At 38.3% G+C, this 17882-nt stretch overlaps 2 protein-coding genes across 2 annotated transcripts; one reads left to right on the top strand and one right to left on the bottom strand.

Moving 5' to 3' along the window:
- Positions 1-3000: 3000 nt before the first annotated feature.
- On the top strand, positions 3001-13860 carry smad3b (SMAD family member 3b). Its single transcript, XM_087796646.1, has 9 exons — positions 3001-3376; positions 5855-6048; positions 6132-6263; positions 6771-6845; positions 6942-6992; positions 9723-9935; positions 11048-11185; positions 11453-11597; positions 12478-13860. The coding sequence occupies exons 1-9, from the start codon at positions 3174-3176 to the stop codon at positions 12599-12601; spliced, it is 1275 nt and encodes a 424-aa protein (XP_087652772.1). The 5' UTR covers positions 3001-3173; the 3' UTR covers positions 12602-13860.
- Positions 13861-14715: 855 nt separating this feature from the next.
- aagab (alpha and gamma adaptin binding protein) lies at positions 14716-17707 on the bottom strand. Its single transcript, XM_087796650.1, has 10 exons — positions 17564-17707; positions 17207-17397; positions 17038-17134; positions 16885-16974; positions 16737-16820; positions 15662-15741; positions 15493-15577; positions 15324-15425; positions 15207-15256; positions 14716-15118 (listed from the first exon to the last, which is right to left on the bottom strand). The coding sequence occupies exons 1-10, from the start codon at positions 17655-17657 to the stop codon at positions 15041-15043; spliced, it is 951 nt and encodes a 316-aa protein (XP_087652776.1). The 5' UTR covers positions 17658-17707; the 3' UTR covers positions 14716-15040.
- Positions 17708-17882: the final 175 nt, after the last annotated feature.

Raw genomic sequence — 17882 nt, 5'->3', positions numbered from 1 at the left:
GTGCTGTCTGTAATGTCACTTAAAGTAACAGTGTCTATGTAAAAATATTAAAAAAAAAAGCATATAATTAAATATATATATATTTTTTATTATTTTGAAAAATTGCTATAATGACAGTTTATTATGTAATTCAAAATATTTAAATAGAAAGTTTTCATCACTTTAAATACAATTTGACACAATATTACACAAATGAGACAAAAGGCTTTCTTAAAAGGATCCAAACAGCGTTTCCAAGTTACAAAGAGTCAAGAGCCTACAGGAAGTTACAGAGATGTCATAAAACATATGTTTTTGGAACTATGACCATACAAAATTAAACTCCTTAGTTAGAGTCCAGATACAAAATGTATTTATTAGAAGGAAAATCCAAATGTAAGCCAAAGCTTAGAGCAAAAACCGTGGCAAAGGGTATGTTTTCTCTGCCCCAGATTTCAGAGTTTTCGATGTCTGGGGAGAGATTGACGGCTGCCAGCAGCAGATAACAGCTCTGGGTGAGTGTGGAGATTAAAACCAGAGGTTAGGATTGTAGGACGGAGACAGAACTTCCCCCTTTGCTTCTTGAAATCCTGCAACCATCCTCTCACACCGTCATCGCTCCAGTCCAGACATCTGAGTCTCACACTGTGACGGAGACGAGAGAGCGAACGACGACACGGTGCGACGTACGCCGACACAAAGAACCCAATGGAGTCCGACCGCTGCTCCATCCTTGTCAGATCATTGTTTGGGTCCAGCTGATCCTGCTGCTTGTTTCCCACGTACGACTTGAATGCTCGGGCCACAATGCCATTGTTGTGCGTCAAATTATCTGCCGTCGTTATGCATTCAGCACCGCCGCCGTGCCTTTTGTCCGAAATCATCCCCTCTGACCTTCTCCTGCCTGCTGTGGTCCATCTGCCCCCCCATGTCTGACGCCCACCACCACACACTCACGCAAAAATCTCTCCACACCAGCTGTCCAGCTCATGTACCCCCCAACCCCCCAGCCCCCCAGCCCCGGGCACATGGACCAAAACCTCCACATTTGAAGATTATAAAAGTAGTTTCACTTTTGCGTTCAGGTCCTGATGTGTTTTTGAAATACAACTTCAAAATGTGACATGTGACTAGATATTTAACCAAATTAATAGACATCTTTTCATTACATCTCACTTGGAGTATTTTTATTTAAGAAGCAGAAAGGTCAAGAGTATAAAAAGTCACATTGATTGAAGCTAATTGTAGTTTAGAAACAGGGGAGATATTTATGGTAAAGGTTGTTTAAAGAAGGCCACACTTATCAATAACACTATAAAAAAAACTAAAAATACAACGTTTCACCTTTATGTTTTCTGATCCAGGGACGCTTCAACTTTTGAAATCACTTTTCAGAAGCTCGATCAAAGGGAAGACTCGAAACAGAAAGTCTATTCATGGCCGACAGTAAATGCAAAAGTTGGATTAGTTTTCCGTGCTGACGTGTCTCAGATTACACATCTCGCCTCTGAAGTTGAGGATTTGTTGAGTGAACGTGCGAGACTGGAGGTTGGAAGTCAAACCAGAAATCTGTGTGTGTGTGTGTGTGTGTGTGTGTGTGTGTGTGTGTGTGTGTGTGTGTGTGTGTGTGTGTGTGTGTGTGTGTGTGTGTGTGTGTGTGTGTGTGTGTGTGTGTGTGTGTGTGTGTGTGTGTGTGTGTGTGTGTGTGTGTGTGTGTGTGTGTGTGTGTTGACAGTAAAGGTGAAGCTTCACGATGCTTTAACGACGGAGAGACACTGGACAAGAACTCAAGGTCACTCCAAGGGCGGACAAATACAGAAGAACATTTTTAAGTATTAGAAAAACAAATTATTTGATACCATTGTGGCGACAACCAAAATATGAACACAACTATAACTTCATGAATAATCATGTAAGTATATACAAATGTATACTTGTGTTTGAACAAAATATAAATTTGTCTTTTTTAATTTCAACTTAAAATAGCTCAAGTTTTTTATTTTTATTTAAATGAGTTAAAGTGCCAGATAAAAGGATTTATTTAGAAGAAAAAGTAATGTATCGTTTTAACAGACTTGAGCAGATGCAGTACCTGTCATATAATTATATTATCAGAATAATAATTCTGTTGTTTTTAAGTCTCAAGTTGTCCGAAACAATATTTTCTCCTTATTTCTTTGTCTTTGTAATGACATAATTACAAAATAAATAAAAGTGTCCTTGACTTTCACCTCAAAATGTCCATCGGCTGATAAGTTGCCAATACATATACAACAAATATTCTTTAATAATTATTTAATAAAACTGTTTTTCCATCTTTTTTTTTTATTTGACAATGGATTATCTATCTCTCAAATTAAATAACACAACATGTTTTCTATAGTTTTTGTCCTCATTTGATATTATTTTTTAATCATTACGTCACACAACAATGTAAGTAAGTAAGTAATTTTTATTTGTATAGCGCTTTTCCAGACCAGGGTCACAAAGCACTTAAACAATCAAAACAATATTAAATAAAGTATATATTTTAAAGGTCAAGATAAAACTGATAACACAACAATGTGCAACAAATTAATGTATTTATGGTTTTTCGTGAATTCTCTTCTAATAACTGGACGTTCAACGGTTCTGTATGAAATAATGCTTCATAATAAATGTAAAATAAAATTTAAATATGCTTTTTTAATAATGATCCTGAAAGTTTTCTATTGTTTTGTCCTCATTTGATATACTTTTTTAATCATTACGACACAAAACAATGTACAACAAATTAATGTATTTATGGTTTTTGGTGAATTCTCTTCTGATAACTGGAAGTTCAACGGTTCTATATGAAATAATGCTTCATAATAAATGTAAAATGTTTTTAAAATATGTTTTTTTAATGATGATCCTGAAAGTTTGTGATGTTTTGAGATGGTGCAGGTGGATGAGAGGACAGCTGACCGAGGAGGAGGAGGAGGAGGAGGAAGAGGAGAAGGAGAAGGAGGAGGAGGGGCTGACACTCAGCTGCTGCTCGCCGAAACACAGTCCTCCAGATCGGGGTACAGTCAGTGTGTCAGCCCCCCTGGAAGTTCCCCTCTCAGACGCACTCAGACTGGATCCTAAAAACCCATCGATCACAAACACATCTCGCTCTGGTTTCCCCGGACGACGTTTTTTTTTTAAATCAGACACATTTTCTTTGAAACATGTCTATTTTACCTTTTACTCCTCCAATCGTGAAGAAGCTCCTGGGCTGGAAGAAAGGCGAGCAGCAAGGACAGGACGAGAAGTGGTGCGAGAAGGCGGTGAAGAGTCTGGTGAAGAAGCTGAAGAAGACGGAGCAGCTGGAGGAGCTGGAGAAAGCCATCACCACACAGAACGTCAACACCAAGTGCTTGACCATACCTAGGTGAGCTAGCTGCTAAGCTAAGCTAACCGCCGTTGACAGCAAGTGTTTGCCTGCAGCTTAGCATGTTAGCTTGTTAGCTTCAATATTAACAACCTGGCGTGTGTTTTAAGGATCCGTCGTCATGTTTTTTTTACGCTAAATTGTCGTTATTTTTATAGTGCAATTTTGCGGAGAACACCATGCTGTTGTTTTGTATAACCTTTAGCTTAATAGATGGATTAAACACATTTTCTCTGCTAAGTGATTTCTAAACAGAGAAAAGTGCAATAAGCTAATTTATCTTTTAAAAATATAACCAAGGATTAGAAAACAAACACTTCGATTTAAAAATAATAAATATAATGCATGTAAGTTGTAAATATTATAAACCTAAACTCTAAATCTAATCTAAACCTTAACTAAAGGATTTCCTTCGATCCTTAACCCTTATGTTGTCTCAGGGTCAAGATGACCGAAAGCCCCCCCCCCCCAAAAAACAATGTTTGTGTTATCCCTTGTTTTGCTTCTGGGTCAAGGTGAACGACCTCCCTGGCTCCCATAAATAAATATGCACTGGTGGAGGTCGTTCACCTTGACCGAGAGACATCACAAGGGATACCACAAACACATTTGTTTTCCGGCCTCTTGGGTCACTTTGACCCAGAGATAACACAAGGTTTAAAAAGGCATTAAATTCATGAATCTAAAAATAAGGATTACATTAGAATGTCTTTAAAAAATAATTTTAAAAAGTCTTAAAAATGTAATAAAAAAACATGTTGAGTAATATTTTGTTAGTTTTTGAATATCTACATATCAAAATATTTAGTAACGTTTATTCATATTAAATGATCAGAAATAATATACAGATTGACTCATAATAGCAGAACTAACAAAACAGCAGATGATGCTCGTGCAGCAACTTTGTAAAGAGATGTTTACCTTCGTGTCACATGGAAAGATGTATATTTAAGAATTTACTTTCAAACCGATGTTCCTATGATTCCAAGTGGTAACAGGCAACGTGTAAGAAGCACAGTGTACTTTGTGCAATACATTTCTCAAAAACAGCACGATACGAGTCAAGGAAAGTTTAATTTTTTTTTATTCTAAATATATGTTTTATGTGGGTTTTTCCAATTTTGGTATCTTGTCCAGTTGGTCTTAAATTTAATTTCAAATTGTATTAAAAAGTCTTAAGCTGTAGGAAGGAGCCCTGTATTTGCTTTTTAATCATTTAAGTCCTAAAGTATTCATTAGTTAACCTTCTTATCTTATTCCGTATACGAGGTCTGTGTCCCAGCTACTTGGGATCAGAGGCCAGGACAGGTCGTGTGTTCTAGATAATTTTAAGCAATGATATTTCAAGGAGAAGTGAATAAGCAACATCGAGAAACGGATCTTAACTGGGAGCTTGTGTTATTCTGGTGGTCCGGACTGTGACTCTGAGGCAGTCATGTTTAGACTGGAATGCATGGATGTGTCCACCGAGGAAAGTTGCTAGATTTAATTTGTGTAATTTGTGTTATTTTGATATAGTTTCTTTTTTTCTTCACATTTCCAGGACCTGCAAGTATTTGGTTTGAAAAGACTTGATTAAAAACCCTAGTTTAATAAACTGATGGTCAGTGAAGCAGATATTTGGCACCACCTGAAATTGTCAATGTGTTTATCCGACACCTTATTGTTAACATGGAATGATCAGATATAAAAACCTAGAACTGGATTGTACTGTCCTTAAAAACTATTTTTGTCGTCGTTTAGTCAATTCTCCACCTCTAGGGCTGAACGTTAGTAAAATGAGGAAGTGAAGAGGAAAGGTGTGACGGATAAAGGTTTATGTGGAGAAGGTTGACTTAAAGGGTGTGATAAAATATTGATTCTGCGATTAATTCAACAGCACTGTATCTATTTTTCACTTATTTGTTTTGCTTTTAAATAACATTTCATTTTCATCATAGTTTTTATGGTTTATATTTCAGTCAAGTGTGTTTAAAATAAAATAATTATACTTTTTCATTGTTATATTACAACTTATTATTATTATTATTATTATTATTACAAATAAAATCCAATATTCCTGGTGTTTGTTCATTTTCGTGTTGCAGTCATTACGTCCTCCTCACCTAAATGAACAACGAAATGCGGCTATATCCCAACGATGACTGTGGATGAGAGGATACAGTCAACTCCAGCAGCTTTTAACGCTATTGTTTCGACATATTTTGGTTTCAAAACAAAATGAAAGCAGTTACGACTTCATCAAGAGTCAAGTACTCGACAATACCGCAAATATATCCTTGTTCCTAAAGTATTGCAATACATTGTATCATTGCCCCTGTATCGTAATACTCATTGAAAATACCTTAAGATTGTTCAATTGTTTATTTTTTATCAGTAACAATATGAAATAGTCAGCAATATTCTGTTTGTTCTGAGTGACCAGATAAGAACGTGTCAAAGATCACAATCAAACAAGTCATTGTTGTAACTCTCCAGGTCACTAGATGGCAGGCTCCAGGTCTCGCACAGAAAAGGTCATCCTCATGTCATCTACTGCCGTCTGTGGCGCTGGCCGGACCTGCAGTCGCACCACGAACTGAGGGCCGTCGATCACTGCGAGTTCGCCTTCCACACCAAGAAGGATGAAGTGTGCGTCAACCCCTATCACTACCAGAGGGTGGAGACACCAAGTTAGTCCGTTCAGAAGTACACGTTATCGTGGTGTAATATTCCTGTGGTTGTAACGATGAGCTTCTGTCTGTGTTCGTCCAAGTTCTGCCGCCAGTATTAGTTCCCCGGCACACGGATATTCCAGCTGAGTTTCCTCCGTTGGACGACTACAGTCCGTCCATCCCGGAGAACACCAACTTCCCGTCTGATAAAAGCCCTGAATTCTTAGTTATTGGTATGTGTAACATTTGCATTTTCTTGATTTAAAAAAAACATCTTGAATTCTAGGAAAATCAATAAAATAAATAGTACATATACTGTATTTGTAAGGAACAAAGATTTTTTTGGAAAATTCTAACTATATAAAAAAATGTTTTAAATGTAAATATCAATTATTGAGCTGAGATATTCTGAAAATAAAGGTCTTTGACTTTCGTATTTGACACGTATTGATGTACGATCAGCCTCTTTGCGCTTGATGGATCTACTGACTCCTTTAAGAAACATCTTAAGACGTTTCTATTTGTTCAGGCTTTTCCTTGAATTTCTCGAACTCCTGTGTTGTTCTCAGTATTATCTTGATCTTTAAAGTATGTACTTTTTTGAGTATTGTTTTGATTGTTTAAGCGCTTTGTGACCCTGGTCTCGAAAAGCGCTATATAAATAAATATTACTTACTTACTTACTCTTGAAGTTAGGATTTGTAGTGAAAACTGAAAACCCTGGCATGTCTGTCTTCCAGAAACTCCGCCACCAGGTTATCTAAGCGAAGATGGGGAGGCGAACGACCAGCAGCTCAACCGCAGCATGGACACAAGTGAGTCACATGACCACACACACACCATCCAAGCTCGTACTGTTCTAATTATACCTTATCAGGACCGTGACCCCTGCTGTTACTCATCCATTTCAGGTTCGCCCAGCTTGTCGCCCAATCCCGTGTCCCCGACAAACAATAATCTTGGTAAGTATCTCTGCAGGGGGATCTATTTTTGGATCTTCAAGACTATATGTTGAGTCCTCTTGCCACAGAGTAAAGAAGATGACATTTCATATACATATATATATATATTTAAAAGACACGTGTATCAGGATGTGTCTTAAGCTGTCTCATGAAGCCTCATCAATCTAATAAAAATGGAAATCTCATAGAAAAGATTTTTTGATTAAAATAAAATAAAATCATTTGTTATACTGTGTAGATATTTGACAGCAATGTATAAATTAATTACTTTTCTTTTTTTTTCTTTAACGGGTTAATGGTAAAATAAAGTAAAAAGAAAAATGTTTTATTTACAATTAAAAGCAAATGTTTATCACATTTCTTAATTAGATAGATGGCAGCAGTCATTACGTCATCCACAGCTAAAAGAACAATGACATTTCAGTGATGACTGAGGATGAGAGGATACACGACTCCAGCAGCTTTAAAAGCTGATGTTTGGACATAAATGGTTAGTAAAGGGTTGAAGAGGCATCATACAAATCAAACCAATATTCTTTCAAACATTAAGGATAGATTAACCTTTAAATCTCCGAATAATTCCAACAGCAACATAAAAAAACCTTCTAAAAATTGTCATTACTTTTAAAAGTTAAAATTAGGTCAATAACCCTTTATTAACTAAAGTCCTAAGATATTTATGACGATTTGACTTTAATCTGGATCTAATATATCTTTTCCTAGCATATATGTGGCTTTGCTCTGAACTTCTCTACAGTCAACAGTTTGTATGGGAAATTAAAGAGGTAAATAATCCTCTTACAGATTGTTAAAAAAAACCAAGTTTAAATGGTGCAGCGTGTTCCTGCTCGAAGGGACAATACAGATCAGGAAGTGCAGCACAAATAAAAAAGGAGGGCGCGAGCAGAGACGAGAGTTATATTAGGAAAAGAATGCCGATGATGAAACTGCCTTGCAAGAGGAGAGAAAGGCCAACGAGGACAGTTTGCAACGTTTAATTGACTCGACACTGGAAATAGCAGCGACAGTAGCAGCTCTTGTGTTGTTTCCTGTCAGCGCTTCCGAAGTTCATGTGGTTCATTTGTGTGGATGTGGGTTTGAGGAAGAACTTTTCTATGAGCAGGTACACAGGGTTCTTTTGTTTCAGGGCTGTGCTCATAATAATAAGACGTAACCTCTCTGAGAGGAGACATAATCTAATAGTGCCAATGATCTCGTTGGACCACCATTGAGGGCTCATTGAATGGGGATGTGAACGCATAGTGTTTTAGGGCCAGTGAAGTATATAGAAGTACAACCTCTAACCTCAGTAATTTCCTATTTCTAAGCTCCCATTCTTGTCCAAGATCTTGGAGAAGGTTGTGTCTGAGCAGCTGTCTTTGTTCTATTATCAGAGCGACATCCATGAGAAGTTTTAGTCTGGCTTCAGAAAACATCACTCTACGGAGACAGCTTTATTGAAAGTGTCCAGTGACATCATGATGTCGGCTGACTCGGGGAAGTACACTGTTCTGGTTCTCTTGGATCTGTCCTCAGCCTCTGACACAGTTGATCACCAGATCCTGCTGAGAAGACTGAGGGATGAAGTGGGACTGTCTGGGTCTGTGTTACAGTGATTTTCGTCATACCTTTCTGGGCACAGTTTTAGTGTATCTGCCAATCAAATGAGGTCTGAATCGGCAGATCTGTTGTGTGGAGTCCCTCAAGGTTCTGTTCTGGGTCCTTTATTGTTTTTGCTGTACTTGATTCCTCTGGGTAAAATCATTCAGAGATTCCCTGATGTTTCTTATCACATTTTTGCTGATGACATCCAACTCTACTGCTCTTTTGATCCAACTGAGCCCCAGAGGCTGAACAGCTTAGTCAATTGTTTGCTAGAAATGAAACAATGGCTGAGTGAAAACACTTTACAGCTAAATGTGGACAAAACTGAAACACTGGTGATTGCTCCTGATGATAAGGTTCCAGGGTTGAGTCAGTACTTGGGTGACTTAGGTCAGTCTGTCAAACTGAGCCTGAGAAACCTGGGTGTTGTATTTGACAAAGACATGTCTCTAGTTCAACACTGCAGAAAACTGACCAGAAACTGTTTCCTTCAACTAAGAAATATCTCTAAACTTAGGAAAATGATAATCATAACATGATCTGGAGTTTATAATCCATGTGTTTGTTTCTTCTCGCCTGGACTATTGTAACAGTTTATTTTCATGTCTTAACAAGAAGGAGTTGTCTCGCCTGCAGTTAATACAAAACTCTGCAGCTAGAATTCTGACCCGCTCTAGTAGGAAAACTCGCATTTCCACGATCTTTAAAGCGCTTCACTGGCTGCCTGTTTCTTTTAGGATCAATTTTTAAATTGTGGTTCTTACTTTTTAGCTATTCATGGTCAGGCTCCTCCTTACATCAGTGAGCTGATCCAGCCTTATACCCCAGCTCGGGCTTTGAGGTCTGTTGACCAGAGGAGAGAAATCCTTCCAGTCTGTTGCTCCTAAGCTTTGGAACGATCTTCCTCTACTCAGTGCTTGATGGATCTACTGACTCCTTCAAGAAACATCTTAAGACCTTTTTAATTGTGCTTTTCCCTGATTTTCTGGGACTCCAAAGTTACAACATTTGAAATGTCCAATTCAACAATTCAATATTCTGATGGCACTTATACTTCCATAGAACTAGTCCAGAGAAGTGTTCTGTTCTGGTCTTCTACTGACTTATCGATGGTCCCTCACTCAGACTTGCAGCCGGTGACCTACTGTGAATCGGCCTTCTGGTGTTCCATCTCCTACTACGAGCTGAACCAGCGAGTAGGCGAGACCTTCCACGCCTCACAGCCGTCCCTCACCGTGGACGGCTTCACGGATCCCTCCAACTCTGAACGCTTCTGCCTCGGCTTGTTGTCCAACGTCAACCGCAACTCGACCGTGGAGATCGCACGCAGACATATCGGTATGTAGGGCTGTGAGAGAACATCGATACACTTGAATATCGCCACGTGTTTTTTTCATGATACCATATCGATATTTAACTGAATGTCTTTATTCAAAAAATATATGTATTTTTCATTTTAACATGGGCTTGATGACTTGGGTTTCATGGTGTGAGAAATAAAGATACACCTAAATATTGTGATTAAAAATAAATAAAAATAATAATAAGTAACGATTAATTTAAATTTGTCGCTTTATTTTGTAAGCATCTTTCTTAAATGGTTTATGTTTAAATAAAGTAGGGTTATATCAAATAATATATATTTTTTCATTTACAACTAACATGCAAATATTTACAACATTTGTTCATTTTTGTGTTGCAATTAAAGTACCGGCCGCTAGATGGCAGCAGTCATTACGTCCTCGACTGCTAAAGGAACAATGAAATTTCAGTGATGACTGAGGATGAGAGGATACAGTCGACTCCAGCAGCTTTTAAAGCTGATGTTTGGACATATTTTGTTTTTTTTTAACAAATGAAATCGGCTTGACTTTGTCAAGAGTCATGTGGTCTGTAAATTCTGCAACACCAGAGTCAAGTACTCAACAATACTACAAATATATCCTTGTTATATCTCTGAGGACTTGGGCTCTGACTGGGGCTCTGAGGTCTGTGGATCAGAATCTACTGATGGTTCCACGCACACGGTTCAGGACCAGAGGAGAGAAATCCTTCCAGGCTGTTGCTCCTAAGCTTTGGAATGATCTTCCTCTCTCTTTGCGCTTGATGGATCTACTGACTCCTTCAAGAAACATCTTAAGACGTTTCTATTTGTTCAGGCTTTTCCTTGATTTTCTGGAACTCCTGTGTTGTTCTCAGTATTATCTTGATCTTTAAAGTATATACTTTTTTGAGTATTGTTTTGATTGTTTAAGCGCTTTGTGACCCTGGTCTAGAAAAGCGCTATATAAATAAATATTACTTACTTACTTACTTGTTACTAAAGTATCACAATATATTGTTTTGTTGCCCCTGTTTCGTATCACTAGATTCTTGCCAATACACATCCCTATAACTACGTCCAACTTCACTCTTTGAATCGACTCAACCACATTCTTCGACTGTTTCAGGGCGTGGCGTGAGGTTGTACTACATCGGCGGGGAAGTGTTCGCCGAGTGTCTCAGTGACAGCGCCATCTTCGTCCAGAGCCCCAATTGTAACCAGCGCTACAGCTGGCATCCTGCCACCGTCTGTAAGATCCCTCCAGGTCAGTACAAAACAAACCTGCCGAGTGAATGGATGGATGGACTGGGTAAAGAAATGATGAATGAAAATGGTAATATCGGGCCTATAGTGGTAATATTGAGCCTCAATTTATCTTGATAAATATTATTGGTGAAATGTGATCAATATTATTGGCTGCACGATGTTTATGTCCAGACATGAAACTGCTGGTCACGATGGCATGAGTTGTGACGCTGACTCATCCCTGCTGACATTCAGATGATCTTATCAGCTTCTTTTCCTCCTCCAGGCTGCAACCTGAAGATCTTCAACAACCAGGAGTTCGCCTCTCTTCTGGCTCAGTCGGTCAACCAGGGCTTCGAGGCCGTCTACCAGCTCACCCGCATGTGCACCATCCGCATGAGCTTCGTCAAAGGCTGGGGAGCCGAGTACAGGTGAGCTGAAGTGGAGATGATCGGACATTAATGGTAGACGGAAAAATATAAATTGAATCCAGTTTTAGGTGCCTTATTTCAGGTTTAATGTAATATTTCCTGATTACATTTAGGTCCAAAATACAAGCATTCAACATTTATTTAAAAAATATATATGCTATAATTGCAGCAATAATTCTCTCCTTAAAAAAATAATGTTGCCCCAAATAATACTGGCAGAACTCAGGCAAAGCTGATTATTATTTTTCATTTAATTGTTTAAATTATTTTAAATATTACTTTATACCAGTTTTGCATTGATTCTATAAGTATTGTTCATGCAACCTTTTAGAAGAACTGTTCGGCACTAGTATTGGATAAAAGCCTAATAATATTTCTATTCTATTTAGATTTTCTTTTTCTTTTTATTATTTTATTTCTGGGTGTTTTCTTTTTTTTGGTATATTGCTCTTGCTGTTGTTAAACCGAATTTCCCCTCGCGGGACAAATAAAGGTTTCTGATTCTGATTCTGATTCTAATACTCATCGTTGGCTTTGACATAAGAAATGAAAATTATGATGTGAAATAATTATATATATAAATTACAATGCTTACAATGGTTTATATTAAAGGAGCTTTAACTTTTGCAGTGCATTCTGGGACTTGTGATGACAGCGCTTTTTCTACTATGAGCCAAATAATCATAGAAGTGATTATATATTTTAAAAGGAGAAGAAATTAGGGCTGTGACATCTGCTTTTTAGGTGACCACACACAGTCATGTTAGATCAATCAAAAACTAAAGAAAATATAGAAAACTATTTAATTTTTCTATTGTTATGGTTATTCTTGTATTTGTTTAGCCTAAAGTATATTGACTCCTCACTCTTCTCTTTGCAGGCGACAGACGGTGACCAGCACCCCCTGCTGGATAGAGTTGCACCTGAACGGCCCCCTCCAGTGGCTGGACAAGGTCCTCACACAGATGGGCTCTCCCAGCATCCACTGCTCCAGCGTGTCCTAAACCTTTGTTCTCTTGCGCTCAAACTACACTCGGACTGGAGCGTCGGAAGAGAAACGTTCATCACATTTACGTCACATGTTATCCATCAGATGGATCGTTAACAACTCGTCGTGCTTTAGTGGACTTCTAGTCGTTTGAATTTAGTTTGCTGACATGATCCGCTCACAGGTTGTTGTAGGAGAAACTTTTCCTCAGTTGTTCTGAGATTGTTTCCATTTGTTAAACTCGCTTCAAGACGCTTACGATTCTATGAATTATTGAAATCTGAGTTTCAGTGTCACAGTGTTGCACTGCTTCATCACTGACCCAGAGGCTTGATCAGCTTATCTTACACATATGTTTAATATCCAAGTACCTTTATCTTGTAATAATGTCAAAGTATTTGGTTGTTGAATTGGTACTGTAGCTATTTTGAATAGGAAAAAAAAAAGAAGAAATCTTGAAAAGAATCCAAGAACTATTTTGCCGAGTGATAGACATTTTCTAATTTATTTTTGCATACCGTCCTGCATGGGATTATATTTTCTATGATTGGAGATGAATATTTATAGCTTGTGAATACCTGTCGTCGTGTGATGCTTGACTCTTGGACGACCTCTGGCATGATTCTTAACACACAACTTGGATGTTCACCAGCTGGTTTGAGTTTGGACTCAATGTTTTTTTGAAAATAGTTTGTCAGAAGTGGAGTGAAAATATAACTTATTCTAAGGTTTGTTATCGTACTTGAAGGCTGATGTTGAGTTTTCTGTTCCGTGGACTAATAATCTGAGATGTTTGTCCTCCTGTCTGTCCTTCACTGATGATCTGAAGTCTTACTTCTATCTGTTTAAAACAGTCGCACGCTGCCAAACTTAAAGATGGTCTACACTGGTGATGTGTTGATGAGGCTCCATGAAACAGCTGATGAGGTATCATGATACAGTCTTTATTTTTAAAGGCCACTAGATGGCACTATCCGTTTGAAAATAATGCCTGGTTTTGTTCAATAAGTAGATCAGAGTCAAGGATTATAAAGCAGAGTGCCATCTAGTGGCTTTTTAAAAAAAAACAAAACAAAGACACTGTATCATGATGCATCATCAGCTGTTTCATGAAGCCTCATCAACACATCACTGGTGTTCAGCAACACGACAGGTCGTCTCAGTGGTTTGTTCATCCGAGACTTATGGACTGATCTGGTTGTTCCTCAAAATAAACGGTTAACTTAACGGTTGTTTCTGTGAAGAGTTATTAAAATGCAAATACATGAAGCCGACTGCATTTTATTTTTCCTACTTAGTCAAGCATTTTGTGGAGTTAAACTAAAACTATGTTTTTCATGTTGATTTAATTGGTAAGTGTGGGGTGAAGGATCTCAAAAAAAACGACTAGACCTTTGGTCTTCAATGTGACTTGTGAGTCAGGCTTCCACAACATTATTTTCACCATAACATTATTTTCACAGACCAGCCTTCTGATAAAAACAACAAAAATAAAATGACAAAACCTACAAAAAAACAAACATTAAGTCAATACAAATACATCTCACCATATGGCTAAATCAGCAGGAGTCCAACAAGAAGATCCCATATAGTATTATTATTATATCAGGGTCAAGGTGACCCGGAGGCCCGGAAAAAAAAAAAGTGTTTGTGGTATCCCTTGTGTTGTCTCTGGGTCACTACATATGTATTTCTGATAGCCAGGGAGGTGGTTCACCTTGACCCGGAGAAAACACAAGGGATACTACAAACGCATTTGTTTTCAAGCCGTTGACCCCGAGATAACACAAGGGATAACTCAATTTCTGTACTTAACAGCAATTTAAACTTGAGTGAAATATCATCTTGACATGTCACTATGGAGGAAATCTGTCTGTCTTTCAAAATAAAAGACCTTTTAGATATAGTTACAATCAATGCAACAGGAAACTTATTTTCTATCCGATATCAAATGCCTTGTGGACTGGTACCTGTCCCCGGCCCGGTGACTGGGGACGACTGCTGTGAAGGACCTGCAACCTTTCTACCGTCCCTTGGCCCTCACACTATGTAGCTGGGACGTTAAGCTAATGACTCACATGGTTTTTATAATCAAGTTTGATGAGTCGGCTATTTTCAAGTAACCACAGCTTTAAGAGGATGAATGACTTTATGTTGAATCAAGACGATTAAGGCACACCATGTCACCTGACAATTGTACCTAAACATAATTACATTTACATTAACATGATTGTGGTTTTATTTTTAATATATATAAAGGGGCTCTCTTGTTGTTCTGCCCCTCGTTTCCTTCTTCTCACTCCTATTGCATTGATATTTATTTCAAACGATTAAAAGTCTCTAAACAAGACGGTGCCCCGTGCACGTTATTCTTCTTCTCCAGGGGTCAGTTAGGGGGCGCAGGGTCTTGAGGGAGGTCCCAGGACGGGTCAGATACTGAGTGGAACAAGTTATTTTAGCTTTCTTCTCCCGATGATAATCCGTCTATCTCGTCGTCGTCACCGCCGATGGCCATCCAAAATGCCTTCGCTACCTGAGGAAAGAGAAAAAGTTGATTTAATTTTGAAGTTTGTCCTTAACTTGATAGTGTGTGTGTGTGTGTGTGTGTGTGTGTGTCTCACCCTTTCTGCGTGAACTTTTCTCTGCTCGTGAGGTAACGATGAAGCTTTGTCTGCAAGTAGACGACACAGTTTCTTCTCCATCACCATTGTGAGAAAGAAGAACTTCTCAAAACTCACCTTTCATCTCCTTCAGTTTGGTGAAGAGGCGTTCAAAGTTATCGTCTGCATCTCCAGCCGTGAGATTTGCAAGTTCCTGGATGTCCAGATCCGTCATGGCATCTGAGAGGAGGGTCAAAATAATGATAAATACTCAACAAATTACGTGTTTTTTTATCTTTAAACTCACCTACGATGGTTCCCTCTTCTTTCTTCCTCTCCGTGTGGGGGACTTCTTCATTTACAATTGCGCCCTCTGCTGGAGCCTCTGAGGACTGGCAGCGAAATTGTGATATTTAAAAGCTTGTTTTTGACTTCGCGTTACATTTTATTATATACAAGTTTAACAAAATACTGACTGGAGGATCAGGACAGCTGCGGGGATTGTTGTGTCTCGCTGCCACCAAACTGCTCATGAGACCAAAACCCTGATTGTGTCCTAGCGAGAAAGACAAGGCGATTAATGACAATATTAAAGAATCAAGGAAACAGAATCCATGTACGATTTTGTACTGTTGTTGTTCAATTAACAAAGAACCGTGCAATTTTTAACTATTTTAATTTACAAACTTTACAAGAGTTTTTTTGTATGTTGATTTAAATGTTTAAAGTGACAGAATATATTCATTAAAAAAAAAAGGTATAATTGACATGACGTGCAGCATTTGGATTTAACGCGAACCACAAGCTATATCACCTTGAAGGGTTAAAGGATATTTTGAACACGTCTGCACCACACGTTTGTACCAAAATGGGAACAGAAAGCTTCCAGTTTCTCTCACCTGCGTTCTTGGAATACTCAAATTGAAAACTTTTATTTCATTGAGGCTTTCAGATTTTCTATTCTAAAATAGAGACAATGGGAATCAACTGTTCCCATGTTTTAAAATTGTTATTGTTACTCCTGCACTTTTTGTTTGACTAGTGAATGAGTTGATGAAGAGTCATGTGCGCTCTTATATTTCAGTTTATTTAGATGTTGCCTTCTTTGTTGTTCATTTATGATGTGTGCTGTGACCTGGTGTCTTGACCAGGTTGCCCGTGTGAAGGAGATGTTGATCTCTATCGGTCTTTTATCTGGTAAAAAAAAAAGGGTAAAAAAACGAAACAATATGTGCTGTGCATGACTTGTTTTGTCTATTACAAAAAAATGTTCTTCTTCATTTGTTTTATAATTGATTAAACAGAAATAACGACTCTTTTTGAACGCACTCCTGTGTTGTTCTCTGTGTTATCGTGATCTTTTTAGTATATACAGTATATATACTGTATATATATTTTTTTTTTGTGACCCTGGTCTAGAAAAGCGCTCTATAAATATAAATTACTTACTTCTTTTTTTGCGTTCTTAATTGAATAACAACTGAACGGTTCGCACATTCTTCATCATATTCATTTCTGGTGATGGACTATGAAGTAATAAAGTTTGCTGACCGTCTTTCATCTCCACGCTGGACCACACGTTGGCATCCAGAGCTTGGACTATTCTTTTAACTCCTGTGGATTCTGGGAAATCATCTGTAACAACAACAAAAAAAATGCAATAAATTTAACTGCGTTAGTAGAACCTTTTATTTCTTACCTTCTTCATCAGGTATCTCTAGAGGATTAAGTTCCACTAACTCAAAACTGTGGGCCAGACACCACTGCTGCGCCTCATGTCTGGTGATGCCTGTGACGGATGAAAACATTTGTCACGTTTAACTCTTGATCTTGAACGGCTTCAGACGCTCACCTGTGTCACAAACCCTGTCACACACTAGGATGAGCACCTCAGGAGCCAGATCTTCCACCACCGACACCCAGGGCTTTATCCTCTCTAGTCCATCTTTCTGTCAACACCACACACACACACATGTCAGTGTTCGCACCAGATCAGTTTATATATATTTTTTTTTAAATACCTGTGTACTGTCGAAATAAGCGATGAACGCCTGCATGGACTGAGCGATCTCTGAGGTCATCTGGAAAGTGTCAGGAACAACACACATCCTCACATCCGCTGTGTAGTATTTGTTGTTGATAGTCCATGGATACCAGCACACAGAACCTTCACTCTTGGTGGGCTCAGGTAACGTCTGTGTGCCCAGAACCTCTGGATAAAAAAAAAAAGACAACACAAGGATTTAACCAACTCTGGTAACACAACTATCGATCACTTTGTTTACAAACAAATAAAAGATAAAGGTTAACTTTAGCATCTCGTTCGCCTGCCATGCTAACTAGCTAAGGTGGTGTCGCATTAAACTGATGTCACTCACGTTTGATCAAGTCTTCCTCCTTGAAGCCACAGTGGCTGCTGGTGACCAGAACACACGGAACCAGAGTGACTTCACTTTCCTCGGTATCCGACATGTTTACTGTCTTGGTTGGAGTTAGCTTCTGTGGATGCTAGCCCGGGATGACGTCACGGACGCTTCAAGTCTGACGCGGACTTCCGGTTTCCACTTTTATTCGACGTAGATTATAATTAAATGTCAAATATTGACGTTATTATGACTTTATATTTCATATTAGGAAAAATGACATACATGTTTAAAAAAATTAAAATAAAATAAAATAAAAGACACTTCGATAATT

This window comes from Callionymus lyra, chromosome 8 (assembly GCF_982586985.1).
Source record: "Callionymus lyra chromosome 8, fCalLyr1.hap1.1, whole genome shotgun sequence".
NCBI classification, from domain to species: Eukaryota; Metazoa; Chordata; class Actinopteri; order Syngnathiformes; family Callionymidae; genus Callionymus; species Callionymus lyra.
Note: the sequence above shows the minus strand (reverse complement) of the source record. Positions and strands in the feature narration are given on the sequence as shown.

Bases quoted from the DNA above. Each gene is read 5' to 3' on its own strand.
- smad3b (XM_087796646.1), top strand. From the start codon at position 3,174: ATGTCTATTTTACCTTTTACTCCTCCAATCGTGAAGAAGCTCCTGGGC. The intron at 6,264-6,770 runs GTATGTGTAACA...TCTGTCTTCCAG, and splicing joins CCCTGAATTCTTAGTTATTG to AAACTCCGCCACCAGGTTAT. The intron at 11,186-11,452 runs GTCAGTACAAAA...TTCCTCCTCCAG, and splicing joins CGTCTGTAAGATCCCTCCAG to GCTGCAACCTGAAGATCTTC.
- aagab (XM_087796650.1), bottom strand. From the start codon at position 17,657: ATGTCGGATACCGAGGAAAGTGAAGTCACTCTGGTTCCGTGTGTTCTG. The intron at 17,398-17,563 runs GTGAGTGACATC...TTTTTTATCCAG, and splicing joins GGAGGAAGACTTGATCAAAC to AGGTTCTGGGCACACAGACG. The intron at 16,821-16,884 runs GTAAGAAATAAA...TTGTTGTTACAG, and splicing joins AGAGATACCTGATGAAGAAG to ATGATTTCCCAGAATCCACA.